General features: G+C 43.4%; 2 protein-coding genes across 3 annotated transcripts; one reads left to right on the forward strand and one right to left on the reverse strand.

The window, feature by feature from the left end:
• The first annotated feature begins 3,332 nt into the window (after nucleotides 1–3,332).
• Nucleotides 3,333–13,316, forward strand: LOC117648360. Its single transcript, XM_034390855.1, has 7 exons — nucleotides 3,333–3,368; nucleotides 4,790–4,917; nucleotides 5,874–6,147; nucleotides 6,388–6,838; nucleotides 7,945–8,138; nucleotides 10,369–10,481; nucleotides 12,173–13,316. The coding sequence occupies exons 2-7, from the start codon at nucleotides 4,811–4,813 to the stop codon at nucleotides 12,909–12,911; spliced, it is 1,878 nt and encodes a 625-aa protein (XP_034246746.1). The 5' UTR covers nucleotides 3,333–3,368; nucleotides 4,790–4,810; the 3' UTR covers nucleotides 12,912–13,316.
• A 2,893-nt stretch (nucleotides 13,317–16,209) lies between these two features.
• On the reverse strand, nucleotides 16,210–26,408 carry LOC117648092. 2 transcript variants are annotated; one of them, XM_034390303.1, is made up of 3 exons: nucleotides 26,272–26,408; nucleotides 20,268–21,041; nucleotides 16,210–16,867 (listed from the first exon to the last, which is right to left on the reverse strand). In XM_034390303.1, exons 2-3 carry the CDS (start codon nucleotides 21,034–21,036, stop codon nucleotides 16,284–16,286), a joined length of 1,353 nt encoding a protein of 450 aa, XP_034246194.1. In that variant the 5' UTR covers nucleotides 21,037–21,041; nucleotides 26,272–26,408; the 3' UTR covers nucleotides 16,210–16,283. The 2 variants fall into 2 exon arrangements, with proteins under 2 accessions (XP_034246194.1, XP_034246193.1); XM_034390302.1 differs by lacking the exon at nucleotides 26,272–26,408 and adding an exon at nucleotides 25,622–25,867.
• Between the last annotated feature and the right edge of the window lie 181 nt (nucleotides 26,409–26,589).

Genomic DNA, 26,589 nt, shown 5'->3' on the forward strand with positions numbered 1-26,589 from the left:
GAGGATTGTGATAAAGAATGCCCCGCATATCCGCCTCTTGGAGACTTCACCTGGAAAGACGATTAAAACAGTGCTTCTCCTCTATTAGTCTTTCCTCTTTGTTTTCGTTTGGGTCAAGGCATTTTTTTTTTCCCTTTATAAAACTCCACAGTGAAGTGTTTCACGTTTGTCATGCTTTTTAAGATGTTTAGTACGTACCCACTGTCTGACGTCCTGTTGCGAGGGCTTTCGTGCTGACTTTGTCTTTGAGGCAGTCGTGCTAGTGTCAAGATGCATCTGTTTTTTGTATGCCATGTGCAGTGCAGCGACGTTTTTTCCTTGAAATTTTTAGACTATAAAACTCTTCCAAAAGGAATTAACTATGAGATTTTCTTAGCTTTTTAAAATTTGTAAATAAAAGTGATTGTATGTAGTCCTACACAGATTCTGGTGTTCCCGACATAATGAGGCATGATAAATTGTTTGGTGAAATGGAAAACTAGATTACTCAGTCTCTTTTTTTGTTTGATTCGTGGCATGGTTAGTTCTTAATACACAAGCTTGTTTGTCATGTTGGGTTGGCTCTTTAGTTCCAACTGTCTGATGTCGATGCAGTTCACAGGGTTGAAATGTTATTGTACCAATGTCGAATGTCAACACTACTAATCTGTGCTTTCAATCATAATCGAAATTCTCGTTTTGTGATCTTACAGACCATTAATACCTTTTCAACCCCTTAATCAGTTTGACTTTTTGAGCTTTTGTCAAAATTTTCAAAGTGGTCTTTTTTCTGTTCTTTTCAGATTCGATTGTGTGGCTAGTGTCTGTGACGTCGGAAGGTTTACAGTAGTTCACAACATAAACTGCAGTTTCGAATTCCACGCGACACCCCAAATTTGAACTAATACTCAGGCCTCATCAGGAACAACACTGTTAAAAATCCAGCCATTTTTAATGGAAAGTTTGCACAAAATTAAAAAAAAAACTGGGGTTTTCCGGCAAATCACTATTTTTAGACGAAAACAATAATTCTGTTACTGTTTTTATTGGGAATTGCGTTTTTAAAACGTTATGATATAATGTCCGTGCGGAAAAAACAAATACGTGTTTACAGATAGGGATGTGCGAATGAAGGATTTTCATTTCGAATCGAATCTCCAAAAAAGTTTCGAATCGAATCTGGAAAAGTTGTCGAATCAAATCGAATCGAACTTTTAAAGATTCAGAATCAAAACGAATTCAAACTAAAAAAACTAAAAAAATTTGTGTGTTTCAAAACACATTTTCTGTAATGGGAAAGGGGATATAGAGCAGGAATACAAAAAGAAGAAAAAACTGATCTTTCTTTGGCATAAAAACAACGCTCTGCACGCGAAATCCAACCGTTCCCGTGCAACCGATACGAAGACGAACCACTGTTGATTCGAAAATTTCGAATATTCGGGGTCGAAGCAAAGAGATCCGTCCCCGAATCGAATCGAATCAGGGGTGATTCGATTCGATACCGAACTATTCGCACATCCCTATTAACAGACGAAAAAACATGATTCGCAGAACGCCTTCAGTTATTTCCTTTAAGAAAGGAAAAGTACGTATTATGGTTTCATAAAAATTGCATAAGTACTGACAAAATGAGCAAAAAGTCAGTAAAGGGGCTGAGAGTTCAAAAAGTCGCACATTGCCCCTGTAGGGCGGAACTTTTTTCGACATCGCTCCCCCTCAACCCGTTTCTGGATCCGCGCCTGGAACGTGGGCTTGCGTGCTGCCGGCCGAGTGAGCCGATCATCGGCTTCGGTGCAAGACGGGCGCTTTTGGGCACCGAAATGATGGTCTCGGGTGCCACTGTCTCGAACCAGGCGCTTTCGGTTGACCGGAGTCAATACCGCCTTCCTGCGTTGCGTCAGGCTTTCCCGGGAGAGGGGTCCGTTGCCAATTCAGGCTAAGTTGCGGGCAAATGCGCTCCCCTGTGGGAATGCCCCCGTGCGCGTTCGGGCGCCTTGGGGTATGGTGGGGAGTGGCTGAGCGCATTCGGGCGCAGTCGCGGTTCGGGCGCGCTGCTCTCAAGCAAGGCTGCTCTCTCTACTCGGCCCGAGTCCGTCTGTTTGTCGCGTCCTCGTCCGTCACGCCAGGTGCCCGAGGCCAGTTCTTCGGCGCCCGGAGGAACCCGAACGCGCCCGATCTGCAACTGCGTCCGTCGTTGGTCGTCGTCCGGGGCGGGTCGGCGTTTCCCCGTCCTGGCCATTTGGTAAAAAATCGGAAGCCGAGGGCCCTGGCTCCGGTTAGCCGCAGCCGGGCTTTTGGGTTTTTTACGGGGCCGCGTCCTCCCTCCCCTGGCTCTTGGGGGTTTTTGGGGAACATGGGGCCTCAGCGACCTCCACTTTAAAATCAAACTCAAATACTCATTTTTAAATTTTAAAGTAAGGCCCCCCAAAAGGAGTTTTTTTTTGTTGGGGGGAAAAAAAAACGCTCAGGGGTCCTCATCCCGATATCGCAGACTGATTTGAGAAGTGCACTCTTAAAACTTTGCAAAGAATCTGTACGCATTACTAACCATACAGTTTGTGTATTATGAACTGTGAGTTCGTAATTTTGCGAACAACGCACAAAGGAAGAGTTCCTGAGGCAACCACGTTCTTCGCAAATTACGATCACGAGGTTCGCAAGTTGCGAACTAGTGGCTTGTACTGCAAACAAAGTTTTCGCATTGTTACGCGAGAGGAGGAACCGCTTTACTGCAATGCGCGAAAACAAAACCGCTTATCTCGTCGAAGCTGAAGCAACGCCGCTTACCTCGGCAGCCCCAAAACAAAACCGCTTAGCTATTTGGCGCGCGACCAGATTCGAGGTTATGGTCAATCTTAGATACCATATTAGGGCTGAAATCACATTTCCGGTGGCATTGAGGCTGTAACCCATCGATAAAAAATCGTTGGAACAATTTTCTCCGACAGGAGTTATAATCACAAACCACAAAACTGAGGAAATTGAAACAAGTCGCACAAGATAAGCGGTTTTGCACAGCGCGCGGAGGTAAGCGGGTTGGTTTCGATGCCAATGGAATGACCGGTTTTGTTTCAGCCTCAGCGAAATAAGTGGTTTTGTTTTCGGTCATTGCAGTTAAGCGGTGTCTGACAAGTCCGATTCAGATTGTCAGTGCACCAAATCTAATGAACGTCTCCTCAGAAAGTGAACTTGGGAATGGAATGACCACTCAAAAATTATTGCGAAGTATTCTCCGGCATACTGTATATTACGAACTCCCTTACAAACTATTTTTGGAATTTGCCCATAAAATCTTTATGAAACTTGACAAACTATTGTGCTTCGCGACATTCCGAAAAGTTTTCTTCGGAACTTACAAACCATTCCTCTGCGATGCGAAGAAAGAGGTTTGCATGGTTTTACACTGTAAAAATTATGTTGTGAATTTACGACGGATTATTTTCCGAAGGTTTTTGGGAATGTCCAAAGGTGCACTGTAAATGTTTCTTTCCTACAGGAATTTTTGTAAATCAGCGGGAGTTTGTCGGTAATTTATGAAGGTTCTTTGTAAATTTACGAAGAAAAATCGTAAATGTACAAAGTCTGTTGTAAATTTACGAAGGGCTTCGGAAATTTACGACGGGCTTCGCTAATCTACGACGGGTCTTCGTAAATCTACGGCGGACCTTCGTGAATAAACGAAGGAACTGTTGGCAATTTTTTTGCCGAAGGATCCGTCGTTAGGTTCTCTGTGTATTAACAAAGGTTCTTTGTTCATGAACGACGGTTCCCTGTAAATTTACGAAGGATCTTTGTAGATTTACGAAGGTGCTTCGTAAATTTCCAATTTGATTGTAAAATCGACTGAGATCGTTCAAAAAACTAACGAAGGTTTTTGTAAATATATGAAGACTTTCGTAAATTAACCAAGGAACTGTTGGCAATTTTTTTGCCGAAGGATCCGTCGTTTATTCCGGACATTAATTTTTACAGTGTATTTAGTAATTTTCTCTGCAAGCTCTTAAGAGTGGCCATTCTTAGTACTGTGTTTCCGCGACGGCTGCAAGACCGTGCCAGCGTTGAGACTCGTCCTGCTCCAAAGGGCCTTCAGTTTTCATAGCTCGATCTTTGGTGAAAGTTTAAATAAACAAGTTAAAATTTAATTCTTTTCATAAAAACAGATGGTTTTTTGATGGATTAATAATTCTGAACGTCTAGCACCTTACTTGTTTAACACTGTCAAAAATTTTGTCGTTACTTTAAAACACATTTACTGCTAACATTTTTAGCGACAAGATTTGTTTTGGAACGGATAGCATTTTGGATCACTGTTGTTTTGCAACAATAAGGATAGTTCCACGACGACAAATTTGAAATAAGTTTATGAACAGCCCACCTTCAAAAACAAGCAGTTCACCACCAAATAATGTTTAAAAGCTACAATTATTTTAAGTTGTATAAAACAATTGTAATGTCTGCGACAAATATAAAGTGGGTGCTTTTGTCGCAAACTTAATTTTGCTTGGTTCGAATACTTCTAATAACAATATTTTCAGTATGAATTTGAAAAAGCTAATAGATAATGATTCCAAGATAACATTTAATTTAATTAAGTCCCATACATAGGTACTACAGCATTTATGGGGGAAACAAGAATTTGGTTCTTCTACGAGTCACTTTCTAAGTTCAGCAAAATTTGTTTTGCTTTGTTTCATGATGATATTCATTTTGAATGACTAAAGTTTCACCCAGTTCAACAAGCAATGCTTGTTTCTGTACAACTGTGTTTAACTGTGTTGCCTTACCCTTTTCCATTCTTCTTGTTCAGGACGTTTCCTCTTGCCGCAGAATGCCGCCCAAGAGAGCCCAGACGAACCGTGCCAGTGGCGCCAGCAAGAAGTCAAAGCGGGAAGGCAGTCCATCTCAGCGACGAGGAGATGCATCTTTACCTGACAGGTACGTCGTCGATTTATTCCCTCTTACTCTAAAAACCTTGCAAAGAATGTTCTTCGCAAAGTTGCAAAGAATACAAGTTGTTTGCATAGCAAAGAAAATTCCTTTGCAATGGTATAAACTTTTTTTTTTCAAGGTCTTGCACTGTAAATATCTGCGAAGAAAATGAAATGAAACCTGAAAATTAAAATGTTAGAATCTTAGGAACCACTATTAAATCTATCTGCTGTTGCATATAAATTTCTTTGCATCACCTAATTTGGTTTATTATATCGTAACTTGGGACTCAATTTTACGGATAAAAATGTTATTCACCATGTTGGCAACTGAATGCTACAGCACAAATACCATGTTTTCAATCATATTATTTTGGTCTTTCTGTACCACATTATCATCACTGTCTTATCAAAAGAACAGGGGAGCATCTGTTGTTTGCAAGTTTATGGTGAATTTTTTCGCAAGCCTAGTCTACGAAGAATTTTATGCGTAGACTTTTGAAGAAAATTCTTGGCAAACCGGCAAAAACTTGATTGTGTTACAGTGCCTTAGTTTCCTTTCATGTCCCTTAGATTTCCTGAAAAAAAAAAGGACCAATAATTGTGGCAAAGTCTCTTAAATTTGAAGACATAATGAGATCAGGCCAAGTAAAATAGCTTTTACTGCATATTCTGGGCCGATATTTTCAAATGTGCCAACGCTATCTGGTTTTTTATGTCTTTGAAGGTTCAATTGCCAAAATCTGAGGTTTGGGTACCTCTTCCCTTGTCGTCAGAATAATTTGGGAGAAACGACTAAAAGTTTACGTAAACCTTCATCACTCAGAAACTCCTAAGAGTTGAGACCCTTCAACTTTAGAAATAAATTCATCTTATGGTAGTTGAATCGTAACCAGAAAATAGACTTGTCAAATATTTCTAGGGCATGTAAATTCCATCGAACGCTCTTCCCACTGCGCGCAGGACGGCTGACTGGTGCGCGGACTGCTGGGGGAAGGCGCAGGAAGCGTGTCGCGCCGGTCACCAGCTTGTGGACCGAGACGCGGCTTGGAAGGCCGCGCGGGACGAGTTCACCGCTGCCAACAAGGAGTTCGCGCGGGCGATGTGGGAGTTCGAGACTGCGAAGGAGGGGCTGACCCGGACGCGGGAGCGACTGAGTGCTCTGGCAGGAGCGCGCGCCAGCCGGGGCCCCGTCCTCAGGGCGCTCTTCACCAAGACGGTCGACTGTGAGAAAAAAGTACGGAAAAAGTACGGAACATGTCTGGCCAATAATTTGCCTGGACCGTCCGTACTTGCCAACTACGGAACGTTCCGTACTTTTTTTCCGTACCCATTTACATGGGTTCATATGGAGCAAGTACGGAACGTTCCGTACTTTTTTTCCGTACCCATTTACATGGGTTCATATGGAGCAAGTACTCCGTACTTTTCTCCGTACCTCCGTACTATATTTTTCTGTACCATTTCCGTAAAAAAGTACGGAATGTTTTACAGTGTCAAGGACCACAAGGACGTGGCCCTCGCCGTCCACATCGCTCTGGCCGCCACCCAGACGCTATCCGCTGAGGACAGGAGCGCGGTCTGCGCGGCGCTCTCCGGACTGGTCCCCAAATTCAGTTACAAGGACGCGAAATGCAGCTCAGCTCACTGCGTCGTGAAAGTGGAGGCTCTGAAACACGTGATGGAGAAGCTGCCTGACTTCCTGGGGGGCCAGACCGTTAAGGAAGGCACCATGCTGCTCAGCCGAAAGGGGCGGCTGACGATCGTGTTCGATGAGGCATCGATGAAGGGGGTCATGGGTACCAAACTGTTCGGACACTTGCTCGTGCAGGGCAACTTCGAAGCCTTGCACCGTCAAGGCAACGCCGGCCGTTCTTGCCACGAAAGCGCCTACACTCTGGGTAGTGTGGAGTTCGTGATGTGTGGATGTAAGTGCGAGCTGATTCTTAACTTATCGGATACACTCCTGTGGTAAGTTTACTTGCCACAAATTTGGCAAGCCGTTTTAAATGCCAAAATTTGGCAAAGCTTTGACCTGAGATCTTCTAAAGCTATCCAAGTTTCGGCAAACTGGGGAATATTTCCGGGCCAAGCTTTCCAATTTTTGGCATTCAAAACGGCTTGCCAAATTTGTGGCAAGTAAAGTAACCACTGGATTTGCAGTGTACTGGTTCAGTGAAAAGTCTGATTCTTCTCAAGGGCAATACTATTTGGTGACTTTTTATACTAATTTGATCTGAGGATAGTCTGTTTTAGGTGGCGCCTGACAGGAGATCGTGTCTGCAACCGCACAACACGTGCGGGTGGCAGCCACGCGCTCCTGTAAGGTGTCATTGTAAGACGTAGACTTTAAGATCGACTATTACCTGTAAACTGAGGGAGCACTCTCACCCTCTTTAGACACTTTGCTACTTAACCATTAACGTAGGATAATGTTTGAAAAAATCAGTAAGTCATTGACTAATACGAAGTTGCCAATAAATTGGTTGATAACTTTATTGATGCACCCAAAAGTCAATACGGTACCTGTGAAATGATCAGTACGAGTCTTAGATTGAGATAACAATTTTCTTTTCATAGGACGACCTTCGAAGAGAAGGCATCAATATTGCCCTATCGAAGAATCAGCCTTACTTTTTAGTGAACTCCTTATCTCGGTTGGATATTGGGCGTATATAGGCTTACGCCCCTTAAAAGAAGTATTAAATCCTCGGTTAGATCGATGCCTTTATCCTACCAGTTTCTGAAATTTACCAAGCCTATATGCTGGTTAAATGAAGAGATGAGTTTCTTGCACTTTCGAGTATTCCAAATTCAAACACGATATTGTTGATATGTATTGATACAAATGTGTATCGCCATCAAAGGTCCATCGTTTCTTCAAAGGCAAGAATTTCTGTTCAGCCGTTTGTTGGCGACATTCACTTGCATCGCCAAATAGATACTTAAAAATCACCGTAGAGTGAAGTAGCTTGTCCACTCGTCTTTCCGGATTTCCCCCTTCTCAAACTAACTGCGTACTTTCCCCCGACAGGCGGCAGCAGCAGCTCGACGCAGGACGTTGCCGACATCCGCCGACTGTTCCCGACGGCCGCACACTGTCAGGTCACCGTTCAGGAAGGTGCGGTCACCTGGACGGCCGACCTGCCTCTGCTGGCAGACTGCCCGTCATCGGGCGAGCTGCGGGCCGCGCTGCTTCAGGCGAGTCGGGACGGGAGACTCAGAAGGGTGAGTATGACGAAACGGCACACTATAATGGTCCAGGAACGAGTCCAGGCAAGCGGGGAAAGGGAAAAATTGACTTATCTCCAAACGGAATTTTAATTCCTAGCACACTCTCTTCGCAAGAACGTGACATCACGTTCAAACGAATGTGACAAAAGTCTCGTTCCTTGTGTCACATTCGTTTTAATGTGGATATGCTTATTTGTGTCTGATTCACATCCAAACGAATGGGACACAACATTCAAAGGAAGTGACAATTTGTCTCGTTCATTTCAACATGATGTCAAGTTCCTGGAATGAGAGTGCAGTGGCAGAAAAAAGAAATAACTCAACCATAGTGCTCATGACTGTTAGTAAAATTGTCAATAGTAGATATCGACGCGTCCTAATAGAATAATCCTAACTGTTAGAGCAGATCCAAGACAATCCTAACTGCCAGAGCTGATCCAAGACAGACTTTCAGTGCAGATTTAGAGCTATCCTAACTGCAGAGGTACCTAAAAGTGTTCATGAAGTATCTTCACTGCAAATCAGAGAATCTCGATATATCTGAAAAACAATTTCCACGTATTTACATAAGGATGAAACTTTGTAACAAGCCCTTCGGCGAGTAATTTTGTGAAGTATGTTGGCGTCACGGACTTTGAGAAAACACCGCTTTTCACGTGATGTGCAGTTAGGTTAGTTCTGAATTGACACGAAAAGTTAGGATTGTCTTGGATCTGCTCTGACAGTTAGGATTGTCTTGGATCTACACAGTTAAAAAATGGTTGTATAGAAACAATCAGATGAGTGAAAATTTAGTCGTTCCAAAACAAAGAATTTTATCATGAACCAAAGCGAAAGAAATGTCGTTGAATCTTGTAAGCGACAATTTGTCGTTGAAGAACAAAATTCTTGTTATCACCCTTAACGATACTATTTGTATGGAAACAAAATCTTTTGCAATTATCTGCTAAATTAAAGCATATTATGAATAATCATCTATTGGTCTTCTTTAGTCATAGCAACATTACTATTATTAAAAAAAGAATGAGGCAAAATAAATTTAGCGACAAAAGTACTCCATAAATACTTGTCCCAGACATTACAAAATATATTTTTGACTTACAAGACTTGTCGTTGACCAACAACATTTGTTGTTGGTCAACGATTTGTATTTGAAAGTAGACTGCTAATGTGTTATTACAAGTTAGTCGTTATGGAATTATCCTTTAGTTCCAATACGAGTTTGGTTTAACAAGCTATTCGTTCCACAACAAATCTTGTCGCTAAAAAAATTAGCGATAAATGTGTCGCTAAGTTACGACAAAATTTTTGTCAGTGTACCCTGGCAGTTAGGATTTTTCTATAAGGACGCGTCGATATCTCAACTCATATTTTCACGAATCTAGTGTCAAAAGAATCAAGTCAATTTAACACCCTTGATTTTTGAAACTTAAGTTGGAAAAAATTCACCAGAGTTCCTTTGGTTTACATAAAGTCTTTTTAGTGAAATGATTCCCGGCTATGAAATCTCCAAGCAGCCGAGTCCTTTTCACCATGTGGCCTCGCCTCGACATTGAGCAGGGCAGGCTACATATTTCCTTCTGATTCACCACTCTTTCCTGGTTGTCAGAATGGCTTCAAGCATCCTCACTGATAAAAATTTTGTCGTTACCTAATGACATAATTATTGCTAATTTTTAGCAAGTAACTTTGTTTTGGAACAAATACCTTGTTGGTCCGTTGTTGTATTAATGCAACAGAAGTATGGTTCCACAACGACATACCTTCAATAACATATTAACAGTTCACCTTCAAAAACAAGCACCTGATCAACAATAAATGTTGTTAGTCAGTCAATAAATTTTTTTTTATGCCTGCGACAAATATTGATTGAGTAGTTTTGTCGCTTACTTAATTTTTCATGGTTTTACTTCCGTTAACAGGTATCTCACTTTGACTTAGAAAAAAACAAACATAGGGTATGATTCCAATATTACTTATGTTTTATTTTAATTCAGTAGAAAATGACGAAAGATGTTGTTCACACACAAATTACAGCATTAATGGTGATAGCTAGAAAATTGTTCTTCTTCAGCAAATTGTTGCTTTCTGGATCCAACAGCAGTTGTTTTTGCTGTGGTTCATGATGTTCAAGTTTTTGGACGACTGGTTTCTCACTTGTATGATTGTTTCTGTTTCGATTATTTTGAACAGCGCATTACACATGCTGTTGATTCTGCTGCAGGTTGTTGGAGAGGGCTCCAGTATCATCATGCCAGGAAGTGGCAATAGCGCTCCGGACAGTAATACGGTGGACAGCGAGCTGTCCCCCGCCGGCCAGCAGCAGAAGACTGCCTCGTAAGTACGGCCTTTAGTGCTTGCAGCGGGGCTCAGTAACCTTAACTAATAAGTTTTCAACATTCAAAATCTCCTGCAAGGGGAGGTCCACTAACGATAACGTTATGATGCCCTTTTGAGGTAAGTTATAACGGTCCCTGGTTTTAGCTTTCCCTGCAAACAAGGTTTTGTTCCTCTAGAAAAATTAAAAAAAAAAAAAAAAACGAGTCCCCCCCCCCACAGTGGGTCAAAAGACAGGTGGAGGCGAGGGGTCAACAACTCGGGCTATTCGGTGTACGCTCAGTTGGTAATCATTGATAATCAGTAATATAATCATAATATTCAACCATATTCAGAATAATCATACTATTCAACCGTATTCAGTAAAATCACAATAATCGGACATATTCATAATAATCGCTTTAATCACTAATAACAGGAAAAGTAGCGATATACACCGGCAACTTTGGCCCGTCCCGTACATTAAGAAACGTACGAATTTCTCCTATGTTTGACCCTGACGGGAATTAAATCTGAGTCTGGGGTTAAAATAAATGTCGTTTTCGTCATCAGCACCCTCAAAAACATCAGAAACAATGCAAAAACTCGAAAAAAAAGAATGTTCCAAAAATACCCCGCTGGGATTTGAACCCGGGTCCGAACTTCTCCGATTTGCTCGAAACTGGCACCATTGGTTTTCTCTCGTCGCCCCGATTCCAAAAATACCCCTACATGCCCTCCTAGCTGCATCCGTTGCCGAGATCCTCCTCGACCCCATGTAGACCATGATGCACCTGCAGCAGCGCCCCCGGGGCTCGGATCGGATTTGCTGCCACCGGGCGGTTCTTAGGGTCACCCAAGGAGGCTGCATACCAAATTTGGTCAAGATCGGACCACGGGAAGTCCTCGGACGAACGAACGGACGAACGAACGAACGAACGAACGAACGGACGCACAGCATGCATCATACTATATGCCCGTCCCTCCGTCATTTTTTTACAAAAAATAAACGGGACGGGCCAAAAATCAAAGATAATCCCATAATATTGCCAATAATCACTCGTAATCACGAATAATCAAGTCTACGTGTCATGTGCACAACAAATGCTGGGTACATACATGCAACCATTTTTTCCATGTAAGGGCTTTTTTCCTTCCGATAATCCCTGATAATCATCCCATATTCACTAATAATCATTTATAATCGCGATAATCACCGATAATCTCTATAATCTCACGGAATCTTTACCAATAATTTCAATAATCACGAATATTCACAATATTCACTTAGAATCAAAATAATCACCATAATCAAAAATAATCTTAATAATCGCAATATTCTCCATAATCGTAAATATTCGGCATAATCATGTATTCGGTGTACACCAAAACCCAGAGTTGTTGACCCCTCGGGTGGAGGCGGCCAAAACTCGAGACGCGTTTTGAGCTCGAGAGTCGCTAAACGGGACTCGAACCGAACGTGTGACCCCACCAATGGATTGCTCTCCGAACGAGGAATCCATTGGTGGGTCACACGCTCGATTCGAGTCCTGTGTAGCGACTCTGGAGCTCAAAAGTTTTGGCCGCCTCTACCAGTCTTCTTGCCCACTGTGAGCACCCCCCCCCCCCCCCGGAAACAGTGTTCTTCTGCTTCATGGATCAAATGGAAATCCCATTCTTGTGTCATTGTATCGCAACTTTCCACTGTGCAGGGCGGACTGGTGCGCGGACTGCTGGGCGGCGGCGAAGGACGCCTGCCATGGTGCCCACAGGCTTCTGGACATCGCCGTAGCGGAGGAAGAAGCCACGGCAGAGTTCACGGCGGCGAAGCAGGAGGTGTCGCGGACGCGGTCCGAACTCGTGGCTGCAACGCAGGAGGCAGAACGGAAGCAGTCACGTCTGGACGCTCTGGTGGACGCGAGCGTGCTCGAGAGCCCCGTCATCAAGGTGCGCATCGACGAAGTCAGTCTGCCGGGCTGGTATGTCGCAGGCGGTCACATGCACATCGGGCTGGCTGCGACGAAACCACTCACCGCCGCGGACAAGAGGGCGATCTGCGAGGCACTGGCGGGCCTGGAGATGGAGTACCACACACAGGGCACCGAGCGCACAATCGCTTACGGTTACGCTAAAGTAACCGACCCGTTGAAGGGTGCGATGGAAAAGCTGTGCGACTACGTGGAGGGCCAGCAGTTGCGGGAGGGCACCGTACTGCTCGGCGCGGACGGACAATTGGAGGTGTTCTTTCCAAGTTCAAAGCAACTTCCTTGTGTAAATGTGTGGGTGTCCTGTTTGGGCACGAAGGTGTTGGGACTCGTGCAGACCGGCCTGAGCATCCTGGAGGGTGAGGCCTGTATCGGAGTGTCCCATTGCGGGGGCGACGACGGAGACTGCTTCTGCGAGAGGCGCGACGCGAACTGCACCCTTAGTGAGGTGGAATTCGTGATGTGAGGCGAGCCCACCGCCTCGCCTGGTTCGGCAGATCTCGTTTTACGAAAATTTCTTTCGTATTATAGCTTTTGTATCGAGTTGTTTAAATTTTAGATGGTTCATTACGCAATGTGTTCTTCTTTTATTAACTTACGCATTTCGGAGACAGATAATTTCTGTCCAGATTAGTTTACCGACATCCCAGTTTACTCAATTTGGTGTAACCTACGTCCCAATTTTGAATTTTTAAAGGTATTTGATGAGCTTAGTTAGTTGTGATGTATTCTGATGTTCCCTTGAACCCAATTTTAGCATTTATTGGATACCCAATCAATTTGCCCCGTTGGTATTTAAAATTTAGTATATATGGTCTATTTGTCACACTGTTTACGGGAACTGTATTAAAGTGTTTTTAACTACTGTCAATTTTCCAGCTTTTTTCCTGTGCATTTCTCGTCGGTGAATGCAGGTGTGAGTGGAATGGAATATGCCCCAGCTTCCCCGCGCTCGGTCTGCATGTGGCCGTGATTTCAACAAGTTGGCTGTAATTATCTTGGCACCTTCTTAGAATCTGAAGGGGGTATCCTGGTGAAACTTGCAAGGAGGCTTTAAAAAAACCTTAGAAAAGATGAAACTTAGTTGAAACTTGTTAGGTCAATTATGTTAAGTTCCCTAAACAAAATTCAATCCAAAATGTTGAACGGTTTCTTAGAAACGTACCACTTTAGTGTTTTTTAGAGCAGTAGGGAAAATCTTCCTGCGTCTTTCATGGAGACGGAAAGTCTTGAAATTTTTTGGGGGGTCATCCTTAAGAGGTATACAAGAGATTTTAGTGCGGAAGTTTTTAAAGTCAATTCTTGTTCCAAATTAGAAATTTACAATTTTAAATATTTTAAAAAGTGAATTTTTCTGCATTTTCCCCAACTTTTTTGTGTCTGCAACCTGTACAAATGTAGGCCTCGTATTCTACCTTCCTCTGGCCTGCTGCTAACATCGGCGACCCGTGGCGCTACCTCACGGACCCGCGGGAACTACTGATATGGCGGGAGATTTTGAACTTGGAACATATCAAAAAAGGTTTGGGAAGTGAATTTGATCTGTATGACCTTAATTCTAATGAAGATGCTTCCCATGATAAAATATTGTGGCCTAAAGTGGATCCCAGGCACATAATTGACTACTTTTTGGTGTTCCCAAGAGCTCGGGTTGGGGTGGTCCGACTAAAGCTTTCTCGACATCTTTTTTTTTAGACCTACTGCTTTTTCTTGAATTATTGATTGACTTCTTTTGTATGTTTTGTGATCACTGATCATGTTAACCTACTGTTTCATTAGAACTGCAATGTTACTTCTTCTTGAACAATTGAGTGAAAAACTTATTTATGCAGCTTTTTTCTTTCACTTTTTGTACGCAAATGAAGAGAAAAATTGATGTTTCTCACCTTCGTTCAAAGTTTGTATTAATTAAATCTTAATATACACTAACAAATTGCTCACTTGCTCGCCCTTATCACAGTTTATAAAGAAATCGACACTACAGCCATAATTCTCTCTTAACTGTGATAGTAAGGGCGAGCATGTGAACAATTTGTTAGTATATATTAAGATTTAATAAAAACAATTTCTAAATTAAGGTGGGGAATATTAGTTTTTCACTTCATTTGCGCACAAAAAGTCAAAGAAAAAAGCTGCATAAGTAAGTTTTTCACTCAATTGTTCAAGAAGAAGTTACATTGAAGTTCTAATGAAACAGTAGGTTAACATGATCAGTGATCACAAAACATACAAAAGAAGTCAATCAATAATTCAAGAAAAAGCAGTAGGTCTAAAAAAAAAGATGTCGAGAAAGCTTTAGTCGGACCACCCCAACCCGAGCTCTTGGAACACCAAAAAGTAGTCAATCATGTGCCTGGGATCCACTTTAGGCCACAATATTTTATCATGGGAAGCATCTTCATTAGAATTAAGATCATACGGATCAAAATTTACTTCCCAAACCTTTTTTGATATGTTCCAAGTTCAAAACCTCCCGCCATATCAGTAGTTCCCGCGGGTCCGTGGCGCAGCGCTGTATGTTGTCCCCTGAATGTAGGCAATTTCAAGGAGCCGAGGAACCAAGAATTGAGAAATCCTCACCAAAATGGTGTCGACAAGTCATCAATGAAGGCCATGCAAGACAACTCATGTACGTGTCAACCAGGAAGGCATAAAGTCTTTCAACGGCAAAACTTTTTGTTGACTGGGTACAGCAGTGAAGTTGAGCGTAAGCCAACGGCGACTGATCTTTGTGTTATTTCTTTTTATGGGCGGCGATGAAGATAAACTACCCACTTAGCTTAAGGGTGTTTTAAACCTGTTAAATCTGAAACCTTCTAGGTACATTTTTTAATCTAATAACTTTGGAAATACTGTTTTGTTTTTTGCAACTTTGGCCATTTTTTCACCATGATCCATCCTTCACGACTCTTGTCACGGTAATTTCGAAGGGTTCAAGGTTTTCGGGAAGGTTTTTGCTCACATCCATGAGGGCCAGTCTTCGTCAGACCACCATGCCACTTAATCAACCCAAAGTTTTAGTCTAGTCTCAAATGATTCACACTTTACTCCTCAACAGAACAACCATATCAAATGGTTTTGAGAAGTATCCTCGTATTATAGGAAAATTTTAATGTTTTTCTCAGGACTTATGCATTGTTTTGAATTAAATTCCTATTCCATGTGAATGCTTGCACTGGTCTAGGCTTTCCATGCACACCCGTTCCTTGTGAGGGGAAGTTCTCATAAGGCACAGACGTGACTTTTAGTGCCTGCGAAGAAAATGGACACTTCCAAATAGCCTGGAGTCAAGAGGAAGAGGAGCATAAATCGGAAAAAAAGTCACCAACCATCGCTCATTTAGAAAAGTCACGCCAAAAATCGGCGTGACTCCGAAATTCACGCCTGGCACATTCACGTCAGATGACGGTGACACACACGTAAATTTCGGCGTAAATTTCCTGTCACGCCAATTTTTGGAGTGACTTTTTGTCGCCATAATTTGTCTATGTGTCCAAACTTTCAATTTTCAATGAAAGCCCCGAAACAGGTCGATCTCTGTGGTACTGTTTCCAGTCTATGTTCTCGTTCCTCACTTCACACTGGATGTGTTTCGCAGGCATTTTGTAAATGTGTTTACTAGTGGTCAATTGTTTAGAGTGAGCTGAGCTGGAGTTGCATGCTGCATTGGTAGTGCATAGGAGCGTGCTATTAATGGCGGTAGAAATGAACTCAGTCAAGATAATTGGAATCATGCATTATTTTACTATGTTCAGTCCAAAACCTTTCTTGCTCTATCTCTCGCTGTAAGAACCAATGAAAGAGGTCACCACATGGCAATTGCTCACAGATCGGGCAGTCAGTTTCTACAGTAAGTATACTCGCGATCGGTGAGCCGGCAATCCAACTCAGGTCGCTGGCGCTTGAACTGCTCTAGGGCGGCACGGCAGCTGTCCCCCTCCCCCTTCCGATATGTCACTGTTCCCGAAATCCGTTTTATACCGCCAACCTCCGCCTCCGTCAACTTGGAGAGGCACTTGAACCAGATCTGGTCGATGTGGACAGACTCCAGCCGCGGCAGGGACTTGAACAAGCCAATCACAGTCTCGGGGAAGACCTTCTCCAGCATGCCGTTGGTGGAAAGGTGCATCAAATTCGGAGTCTTGGTGCAGAGAGTCTTCAAAAGCTCGGATAACGCCGGGCGGTGCTCGTGGACGAAGAAATGACTGTCATCCAGTCGCAGCTCTTGCAGGCTCTGCAGTTCACCGCACGCACGTAGCTCGCGCTCGACGGTGCACAACTCGCGTTGTTGCTCTTGGTCACCGTCCTCTATCAGCAAAGAGAGGCTGCGTAGCCGGACTAGCGTCTTGACAAAAGCCACTCCCTCGACACCGCAACGCAGGCTTCGGAGCTCCACGCACTGGGACAGCTCGGCTAGCACGTCTGTCGAAGAAATTCACATCATAAATGCATTACACTGTTCAAATCGGGAAAGCCGCACTGCAAGATAAAGTGTGGATAGTAAACAAAAGTACAACAGGGATTGTAGAAAGTACAACGAGAATTGTACAAACCACAACCAGCCCTGGACTGCACTCTCAGAGCCATATTGACTTTTTGTTCATAGCAGCAGCAACATTTCCTAAGTAGCATTTTTTACGCAACAATAATACTTTGAAATTTGTTCATATGCCACGAATAAAAAGTCCATGGTATATGTACAATTCCATAGACAATATTTTTAGTACATTACTAACAAATTTGTTGATAAAATTGTTGATAAATTTTTTCATAAAAATTTACCAGAATAATCACTGACAAAACTTTTGTCGTTACTAAACGACACTTTTAATGCTAATTTTTCAGCGACAAGATTTATTTTGGAACGGATAGCTTGTTGGACCACTTGTTAGTCAGCGACAAGTATTGCAAGTCCATAAAAATATATGTAATGTCTGCGACAAATATTGATCATGTACATAGAATTTTATTTGTATGTACTGACTTTATTGGCTGAGCGATAGCGAAGCCTGTTACTCGGGTGGGGTTGAAAAGTTTTTCCTGTCTGCGTGCGTGCGTGCGTGCGTGTGTGTGTGTGTCCGCACTACTCCTCCTGAACGGCTCGGCCGATCTCGGTGAGATTTCGCACACTTTTTAGGTATATCCTTGGCTCAGCACACGCGAAATTTCACTGTTCTAGCTCAACTGGTTCAGTTTTTATAGCCGAAAAACACCTAAAAAACGACTAAAAATCGAGTTTTTTTGCAGGCAGATCACTAACGTCTTGAGGAAAGGGGGGTCTGGGGGGCCGCCCCCCCAGCCCCGACAAGTTAAAACGTTACAAGGATCAAGATCGTGTTATCTGTATGAAGCAACTCTATCTAGAATGAAGGGGGGTCTGGGGGGCGGAGCCCCCCAGCATGCAACGAGAAAGAAGTAACCGACGATGGACAAGCCAATGCCTGCCGAAGGCAGGCTAGCGCCGCAGGCCAAGGTAGGTACGCCAGGCGCGGATTGGGGGAACAGGCCGCGAGACATCGCGAAGCCTGTTACGACAAGACGCGGTCTGGCGTAAACCTACCTTGTTTATTAGTTACTACTGACTCCGTTTCTTTCTTACTATTGACAAAATCTCTTAGTAGGCACTAACAAATTAGTCCCAGAAGGCCTCCATACTTCTTTTAAATAACTAGTGACAGATTTGTTAGTAAGGCTAACATACAATATATTTTTATCAGTAAGATACCTAAAAAATTGTTCATAAATTACATAGAAATAATTTTTAAGTAAAAGTACAGACAAAAATGTCAGTATGGCTCTGAGAGTGTGCCCAGCACTCGTCATGCCGGTTCCGTTGTACTTTGAACAACAATTGTTGTACTCGAAAAGTACACTAAATTCCTGATAAAAAATTTGCCAGAAATTTGTGTACTTTTGTTGTGGTTATTTTCTGCAGTGCGGAAGTATGATTTACGAGGGCGGGCCAAGAGCCAAAAAGGGCCCGGATCTTTGCTAGAGTCAAAGTTCGAACCCGTAACTTCTGCCTTCTTTTCAAAAGGATAAGTTATTTTTCTAGTTTCTCTAATTAGTATGCTCCCTGCTTATGGACTTTATTCCCATAACTACGGCCGCTTTTGTGCATACGGAAGTTATCTACAACTCTATATACATGAATTAGGTACATATTTTTAAATATTTGAGCACAATATGGAGATATTGTCCCTAATTTATGAGCAAATTTAGACATACACTGCAAATCCAAGTGTAGGACAGGTCGACACTTTAAAGCGTAGACCAGTTTGTCCTACGCTTGCAAGTGTCGACCAGTTTGTCCTACGCTTGCAAGTGTCGACCAGTTGTGTCCGACGTTTCGAAGTGTCGACCACACTGTGTCCGACGCCTGCATGTGTAGGACACTGTTTGTCCTACGGCAAATTACACTGAGTTTCCTACTGTGACCCCACACTTCAGCCGTCGGACATTCTGTGGTCGACACTTGCAGGTGTCGGACAGTGTGTGGTCGACACTTCAAAGCGTCAGACACAACTGGTCGACACTTACTTGCAAGCATAGGACAAACTGGTCTACGCTTTAAAGTGTCGACCTGTCCTACACTTGGATTTGCAGTGTAGCTTCCGTACGTACAAAAACGGCCATAGTTATGGACATTAAAAGTACATAAACAATTAGTGTGTGGAGATAACGGAAGCACTTGCAACACTGTACAAAAAATGTCCTGCCAATGCCGTTAATTTATAACCAATGTTTGCTGCACTGCGAGAAAAGATCACGGTAATCCTGTACTGATTACTCAGACTTCACCGTACTTTTTTTAACAGGCAATGCCGTCGTTTTTTTACAGGCAATTCCGTCCTTTTTTTTTTCAGGAAACGCCGTACTTTTAAAAAGGGAATCCCGTACATTTTTTTTTGGGGGGTTTTTTTTGGGGAAAAAAGGGGGGGGAAAAAAAGGGCCCTTTTTTTTGGGGGGTTTTTTTTCCCCCCCCCTTTTTTTTTTTAAAAGGAAAAAATTTTTAAAAAAATTTTTTTGGGGGGAAAAACCAAAAAAAACCCCTTTTTTTTTTTAAAAATTTTTTGGGAAAAAAAAAGGGCCAAAAAAATTTTTTTCCCTTTTTTTTTAAAAAAAATTTTTTTGGGGGGGTTTTTTTTTTGGGGGCCCCCCTTTTTGGGGGCCCCCCCCAAGGAATTTTCCCTTTTTTTTTTTTAAACCCCCCCCCCAAAGGGGGGTTTCCTGGGGCCCCGGATTTTTTCCGGCCCCCCGGGGGTTTGGAAACCAAAAAAATTTTTTCCGGGGGGGGGTTTTTTTTTTTGGGGGGCCCCTTTTTTTGGGCCCTTTTTTTGGTTTTTGGGGCCCCCCCGGGGAAAAAATTTTTTACAAAAAAAAAGGACTTAAAAAAAAAAGGGGGTTTTTTTTGGAAGCCCCAAAGGGGAAAAAAATTTTCCCCTTTTTCCTTTTTTTTTAAAAAGGTTTGTTTTTTTTTTTTTTGGGGGGCCCCGGGCCCGGGGCCCCCAAAATTTTTCCGGGGTTTCCCAAAAACCCAAGGGGGTTTTTTTTTTGGGGGGGGCCCCGGCGTCAAACTCACAGTGTTTACTGGGGACCAGATCACAGTGAACACCGCGAACAAGATCACAGTGAATCGCGGGGAAACCCCAAAAAATTTTTTGGCCCGTGAAAACTGGTAACAAATTAACGGCATTGACAGGACATTTTTTTTACCGTGAAAAGTCCGTACCCTTCTTTAGCGAACATTGTCTTATGTTACGTTATGGAAGCAGTGATAGTTAAATTTGAAGTTAAGGATCCCTGCTGGAAATGCTCTTACCCTCGGATGACGAGCACCAGTACTCGCAGTGGACGTGGCGCACGGACTGGGCCACGCAGCCACGGAGATCTCTCAGGAACGCCCGGCAGCCTCGGACTTTGTAGCGAGACGCCCCCAGTGTGAGGCGTTTGAGGTTCGGCAGCCGTTGTCCCCTCAGCTCGCCCTTGTACCGGGGGCCGTCAGACAGCATGAGGTGCAGCTCCTCCAGGTTCTGGCACTGCCCCAAGGCGCGCAGCAGTTCCTTTCCTGCTTGCAGCGTGTGGCCCAGCTTCAGGTACCGGACGTGGCTGCTGTTCCTCGACAGGAAGTCGACAAGCGTGGAAAGTCCTTCTGGCGTCAATGCCTGTCGGAGAAAATCAGGAAAGGAAGCACTACTCCCCCAAAAATCGGGCTGCGGAAACACGATCCCGTGGACCTCAGCTCGGGAGCGAACCAGGGCAGAGGCCATGGTCTCTTTGTCGTAGGGGCACGAGAGGAGGTCTGAGGAATCGCTGGGGCAGTCGAAGCAGACGCGACGCAGTGCAGGCGCGTGGAGGAGGATGCGCGCTGCTTTCAGAATCTTGTCGTGGTTCTCATGCTTCTTACTGTAGCAGCCTTCTTCGTCGTAGGAGCAGCCTACGATCGACACCGTGGCGTTGTTCCAGGCGCCGGGGTCCCGGGACAGGCGGTGCCAGCGCTTGCAGACCAGCGGGACCGCGTCCAGCAGCGTCAGGGCGTCGTCGATGTAGCTCAGCACCATGAGCAGCAACTCGTCGGGGAACGCGTCCATCCTCGCTGGAACAAAGGAGCCACATTGACTAATCTCAAAAAAGAAAATTCGCACCCCTCCATGACCATCTCCGGATATTTTGAGGGCTTGTTAGACACCTGAAGCGAAGTTCTTTTGCCAAATTTCCAAATCTTGGAAAAAAATATCAGCTGGGTTGCGGGCAACAAAAGTTTAACGCTTGAAATAAAAACACGGATTTGGGAACTATGCACAATGGAGAATTCGTATCTCAGGGGTTCCAAATTAGAGAATTATACGTAACTGACCGGATTTTGCTTCATAATAAGAAGCATTTCTTCGTAAATAATACAATGCCTTCATTTTCTTCGTATTACGAAGCGATTTTTCGTAGAGTTTTTACAGTGTGCAAAAGTCCGTACCCTTAACCTTTAGCGGACATTGTCTTAACTAACACTGCTTTCATAAAGAAACTTAAGGGGACACTGAGAAAACCTTACAAACTATTTTGGGCCTTACAAAGAAAAGTAGTTTGTATAACAAAGTATTTTGAGCATACGTAAGCTTACAAAGAAAATACTTTGTAATTTACGAACTATTTCTTCGTATAACAAAGTATTTTAGTTTGTTATATGTATGCTTAAGATACTTCGTCAGGTTTTAAGAGTGGAGGTTCTGGTGAAAATCTTGCCTTTTTCCAAATGGATCCCACTGTCATGATTTGTTCGGAACATAAAATCTTTCTTCGAGGAGACTAAAATTTGACTTTTGAAAGCACACCCCAGGCTCTGAACCCAGTCGAAGAGTCTTTTTGAGCCTATTTTGGCTGTATCTTAAAAAATCTCCTTGCGCATACTATTTTGTCGTAACAGGTTGACCTTGACATTTTTCACTTCTTCAATTCATTTTGAAAAGATACCGGCATGCATAGCTCAAAATTTCCATTATATTATTAATTGTAAGCTTTTTAAGCTGAAAAGTCCCTAAAAATTGACTATTTTGTACATTTTTGATCAATTTCAGTGAAATGCTTAGATAGAAAGTTTGCGAATGAAAATGTAAATTACATTTTGAGTTGTGCATGCCGGCATCTTTTAAAAATGAATCGAAGAAGTGTAAAATGTCAAGGCCAACCTTTTACGACAAAATAGTATGCGCAAGAAGATTTTTAAAGTTAAAGCCTAAATAGGAGAAAAAGGCACTGCGACTGGGTTCAGGGCATAGAATGTGCCTCCCCAATGAAAAATTTTAATAATTACTTGGCAAGACATCAAATTTTTAACTAATTTTCACAGTGGGACCTATTTAGGAGAAAATAGCATTTTCACCAGAACCTCCCCTTAAATGTTAAGTTATGGATCCGTGCTTTTCTTATCAAGCTTCTAACAGTGTCCCTCCCTCCAACACGACTCATGAAAACTTAAACCCAAATTGCGTCGAAGGATCACTGAAAAATGAAAGGTGGGAAATTAAGCCACCCAACCTTTCTGTGGTATTGGAATCGGAATTTTCGGCATGAAGAGGTGAGAATGTTTTCCCCCATCATACAGATCAATACAACAATTAATGCAAAAATTAAGCGAAATGTTGATTCTGACCACAAGGCGGTGGGAAATATTTCACTGAAAACGTAATGGTCGAAAACATGGCCAAATTATGGCGTTTACAAAATGTCACGGAAAAAATTGGCGAGACACGAAATTCACGCCCAAAAACGGCATGATATGTGAGTCACGCCGTCATTTGGCGTGAATGACGATGCGTTTAATGAGAAAAGAGCAGCTCCAGACAAAAACAAAAAACACTTGGCCGGGGACCCCCTCAGATCTGGCTCCCTCCCGGATTTTTTGGTTCCTCTAGTGAATACAAATTGCCGAAACACAAATTAGGCCGGATCCGACACCGATCGGCTTTTTGGTAGAGGTCAAAAACCCCTAAAAATGGCTGTTTTTGAGGGTTTAGGGCTTTTTGGGATCCCGGAACCTGCTGGCCAAAATATCACAAAAGTGTCGTTCCCGAAAGAAAAAAGTGCGCTCTTTCGAATTCCGGGTTGCGCGAGGCTCTACGACGTCTGGTTTGGACGCTACGGCTCTCAAAGTTGCTCAATTTCACTATTTTAACTGAAGATTTGAGCGTATCAGGGCCGTTCGAAGCAGACCATCGGCGATTTCGCTCCTCTCTGGGTTAAATGGTGCCTACCCAGGTAAACACCTCCACAAAATTTCAGCCATCTCAGGCAATTATTAGAGAAGCTGTGAAAATTGGAGTTTTGGGTTATTTTACCACTAAACTTAGGTGGTTTTGGGTCCAGAAAAAATATTTATTTTTCAACTATCTTTTTGAAAAAACGTTTTGAGGCACCATGTTAAAAATACGTTTCAAGAGGTGCTGATCAAATAGAGATAGTTGAAAAATAAATATTTTTTCTGGACCCAAAACCACCTAAGTTTAGTGGTAAAATAACCCAAAACTCCAATTGTTCACAGCTCCTCTAATAATTGCCTGAGATGGCTGAAATTTTGTGGAGGTGTTTACCTGGGTAGGCACCATTTAACCCAGAGAGGAGCGAAATCGCCGATGGTCTGCTTCGAACGGCCCTGATACGCTCAAATCTTCAGTTAAAATAGTGAAATTGAGCAACTTTGAGAGCCCGTAGCGTCCAAACCAGACGTCGTAGAGCCTCGCGCGACCCGGAATTCGAAAGAGCGCACTTTTTTCTTTCGGACACTACACTTTGGTAGATATTTTGGCCAGCAGTTTCCGGGATCCCAAAAAGCCCCAAACCCTCAAAACAGCCATTTTTAGGGGTTTTTGACCTCTACCAATAGGCCAATCGGTGTCGGATCCGGCCCAATTTGTGTTTCGGCAATTCGTATTCACTCGAGGAACCAAAAAAACCGGGAGGGAGCCAGATCTGAGGGGGTCCCCGGCCAAGTGTTTTTTTTTTGTCTGGAGCTGCTCAAAGTCATGCCAAAAACCGGCATGACAAGAAATTCACACCAAAAATTGGCGTGAATGTTAGAGACACGCCGATTTTTGGCATGACTTTTCTGTCGCCGTTATATGACGTGACACCTTATTCACGCCCGTTCATGCCCCTTAAACGGCATCAAGTCACGCCGATAGATTTTCCGAGATTTTCAGTTTAGTGTTCTAGCCAAAACTTGGTCACAATTCTCACCCTTCGATTTTCAGCGATTTCGCTTTTTAACGACTCATGCTTCCCCTAATGATTCCCCTTTGGGGCCTGAATGTAGGCAATACCCACACTGCAATCCACCCTGAAGGTAGGCAAAAAGTGTGACGTGACCCCATCTGAAGGCAAACACTCTGAATCGGATACTGTAAAGTGAAACTAGCATGTCCTAGAAATATTTGTCACAGGAAGATCATTTTGTAGCCAAAATTCAACCACTATTAGATGAATTTATTCCCAAAGTTGGAGACCCCAACTCTTATTAGTTTCTGACTTATGGAGGTTTACATAAACTTTCAGTCGTTTCTCCCAAATTCTCCTCACAACAAAGGATTAGTTACCCAGTCTTAAGATTTAGGCCATTTTTCCTTTTTTTTGGCATAGGAAAAAGATCAGACGAGAAGAGGCTGTAAAAGCTATTTTATCAGACCTATTTTTAACTTTCTTCAATATTGTGAGATTTTGACCCATTTTGGCCTTGTTTGGTTTTCAGGAAAACTAAGGCAGATATTGAAGTAAAAGGGCAACGCTATCTATTTTCTCCTGAAAAAAATAGACAAAATTGCCAGAATCTTTAGACTGGGTAGCTCATCCTTTGTCGTGAGGAGAATTTGGGAGAAACGACTAAAAGTTTACGTAAACCTCCATAACTCAGAAACTAACTGGAGTTGGGGCCCTAGTCTTAGGGTATGAGTTTATGTAATAGAAAGGAACTTTTAGCCCTAAATTAAGACACCTGACACAAGTTTTCAAAAAATATCATATAGCCACTAACCTCAAAAGCTTGCAAAGAAAAGTACTTTGCAGTACGAAGTATTCTCCAGCATTGAATTACGAACTCCCGTGCAAACTTTTTGCAAGTTGCAAAGTAATACTTCGCAATTCTAAGAAAATATTTTGTAAGGGAGTTTGCATAAGACAGTGCAGGAGTACTTCGCAAGGTTTTCCGATCGTATGCGTAACTTCTACGTAGAAATGAAAACATACGTAATAAGACAAAATTCATCGTACCATACCATACACCCTTAAATGCTTGCAAAGAAAAGTACTTTGCAGTACAAAGTGTTCTCCAGCTTTGTGTTTCGAACTCCCTTGCGAACTTTTTTCTTCGCATTGCAAAGAAATAGTTCGCAAGTTGCGAAGCATTGGTTTGTAACGTTGCAAAGCATTTTCTTTGGAAGCTGCAAAGTAAGTTAATACTTCGCAATGCAAAGAAAAAAGTTTGTAAGAAAGTTTGCAATACAATGCCGGAGAATACTTGGCAAGGTCTTTTGAGTGTGCACTCAATCACGACGAAGAAATCAGACGTGCCTTATGAAGAAAACCTGAAGAAATAATATGTAAAAAAATTGAGCGTGCAAAGCCTGGGCACGCGTCTGAATGATAAGAAATCGAAACCACCCTGTGAATTCAGAATGTGTCGATACTCACCCCTAGCTCGGGCTGTTCCTCCCCGTGCGCGGACACACACACCACACACACACAGTGATCAGAGGTCACCACTGCACTGTCGCACGAAAACGGGTCGACTTGGCCCAACTAAGTCGGGCACGTCGCAATCACGAAGCTTCTTTCCTGAGTAAAGTTTCCCCTGCCGCCCGCGCTGCTGTAGGGCGAGTGCGAGGGCGAGTGGCTGGAAAGAGTGGCGTGTGCACCGCACCGCGCGCGGTTGCCAGCAGCGTTGCTTTGGTAGACTCAAGAGTGAGACAAGTCGCCACCAGGGTGCGCTCGGGTCGCCACCGGGGCGCTCACGATGCCCCATTCCCGGCGGAGGGTTTCGGCGGGGAAGCAGGAAATTCCCCTCGGCAGTCCGCTGGGCCGGCGGCGAGCAAGAAGAGGAAGACCCTAATCCGTCTCGCCGCCCGAACGGCACAGCCGAAACCGCAAGATTATTTCCTTTTCCCCAAAGTCTCCACTTAGATCCACTCGGGGATGCTACCCTCTAAAAAGCCAACGAAGCATTTGCTTTCTAATAACAAAGAAAATTATAACTACTTCGTATCATCAAGAAATGCTTCGTATTACGAAGGATTTGCTTCATTATACGAAGCATTTCTTCGTAAATTTTACAATGCCCTCACTTTCTTCGTGTTACGTACGAAGCCATTCTTCGGAGAGTTTTTACACGTCGGAGTCACCGCTCAGGTCCTTTCGGGTCCGCTCGGGCCAACCCGGGGCTCGGGGACCTTCGGTATCGGCGCTCGGCTCCGAACATCGGCTGCGCGCTCGGTCGGGTCCGCTCACGAGAGGACCTGAGCGGTGGCTCCCTATCCACTCTATCTCTCCCAGCCCTAACCTTTTCCAAGTACCCCTCTCCTCTTTCCCCCGGGAAATCCCCCGGAAAAGGGGGGCCCAAAAGGCCCTCCCAAAGGGGCCCCTTTCACTGAAAACTTAAAAAA

This window comes from Thrips palmi, unplaced genomic scaffold, assembly GCF_012932325.1.
Source record: "Thrips palmi isolate BJ-2018 unplaced genomic scaffold, TpBJ-2018v1 HiC_scaffold_3, whole genome shotgun sequence".
Taxonomy (NCBI): Eukaryota; Metazoa; Arthropoda; class Insecta; order Thysanoptera; family Thripidae; genus Thrips; species Thrips palmi.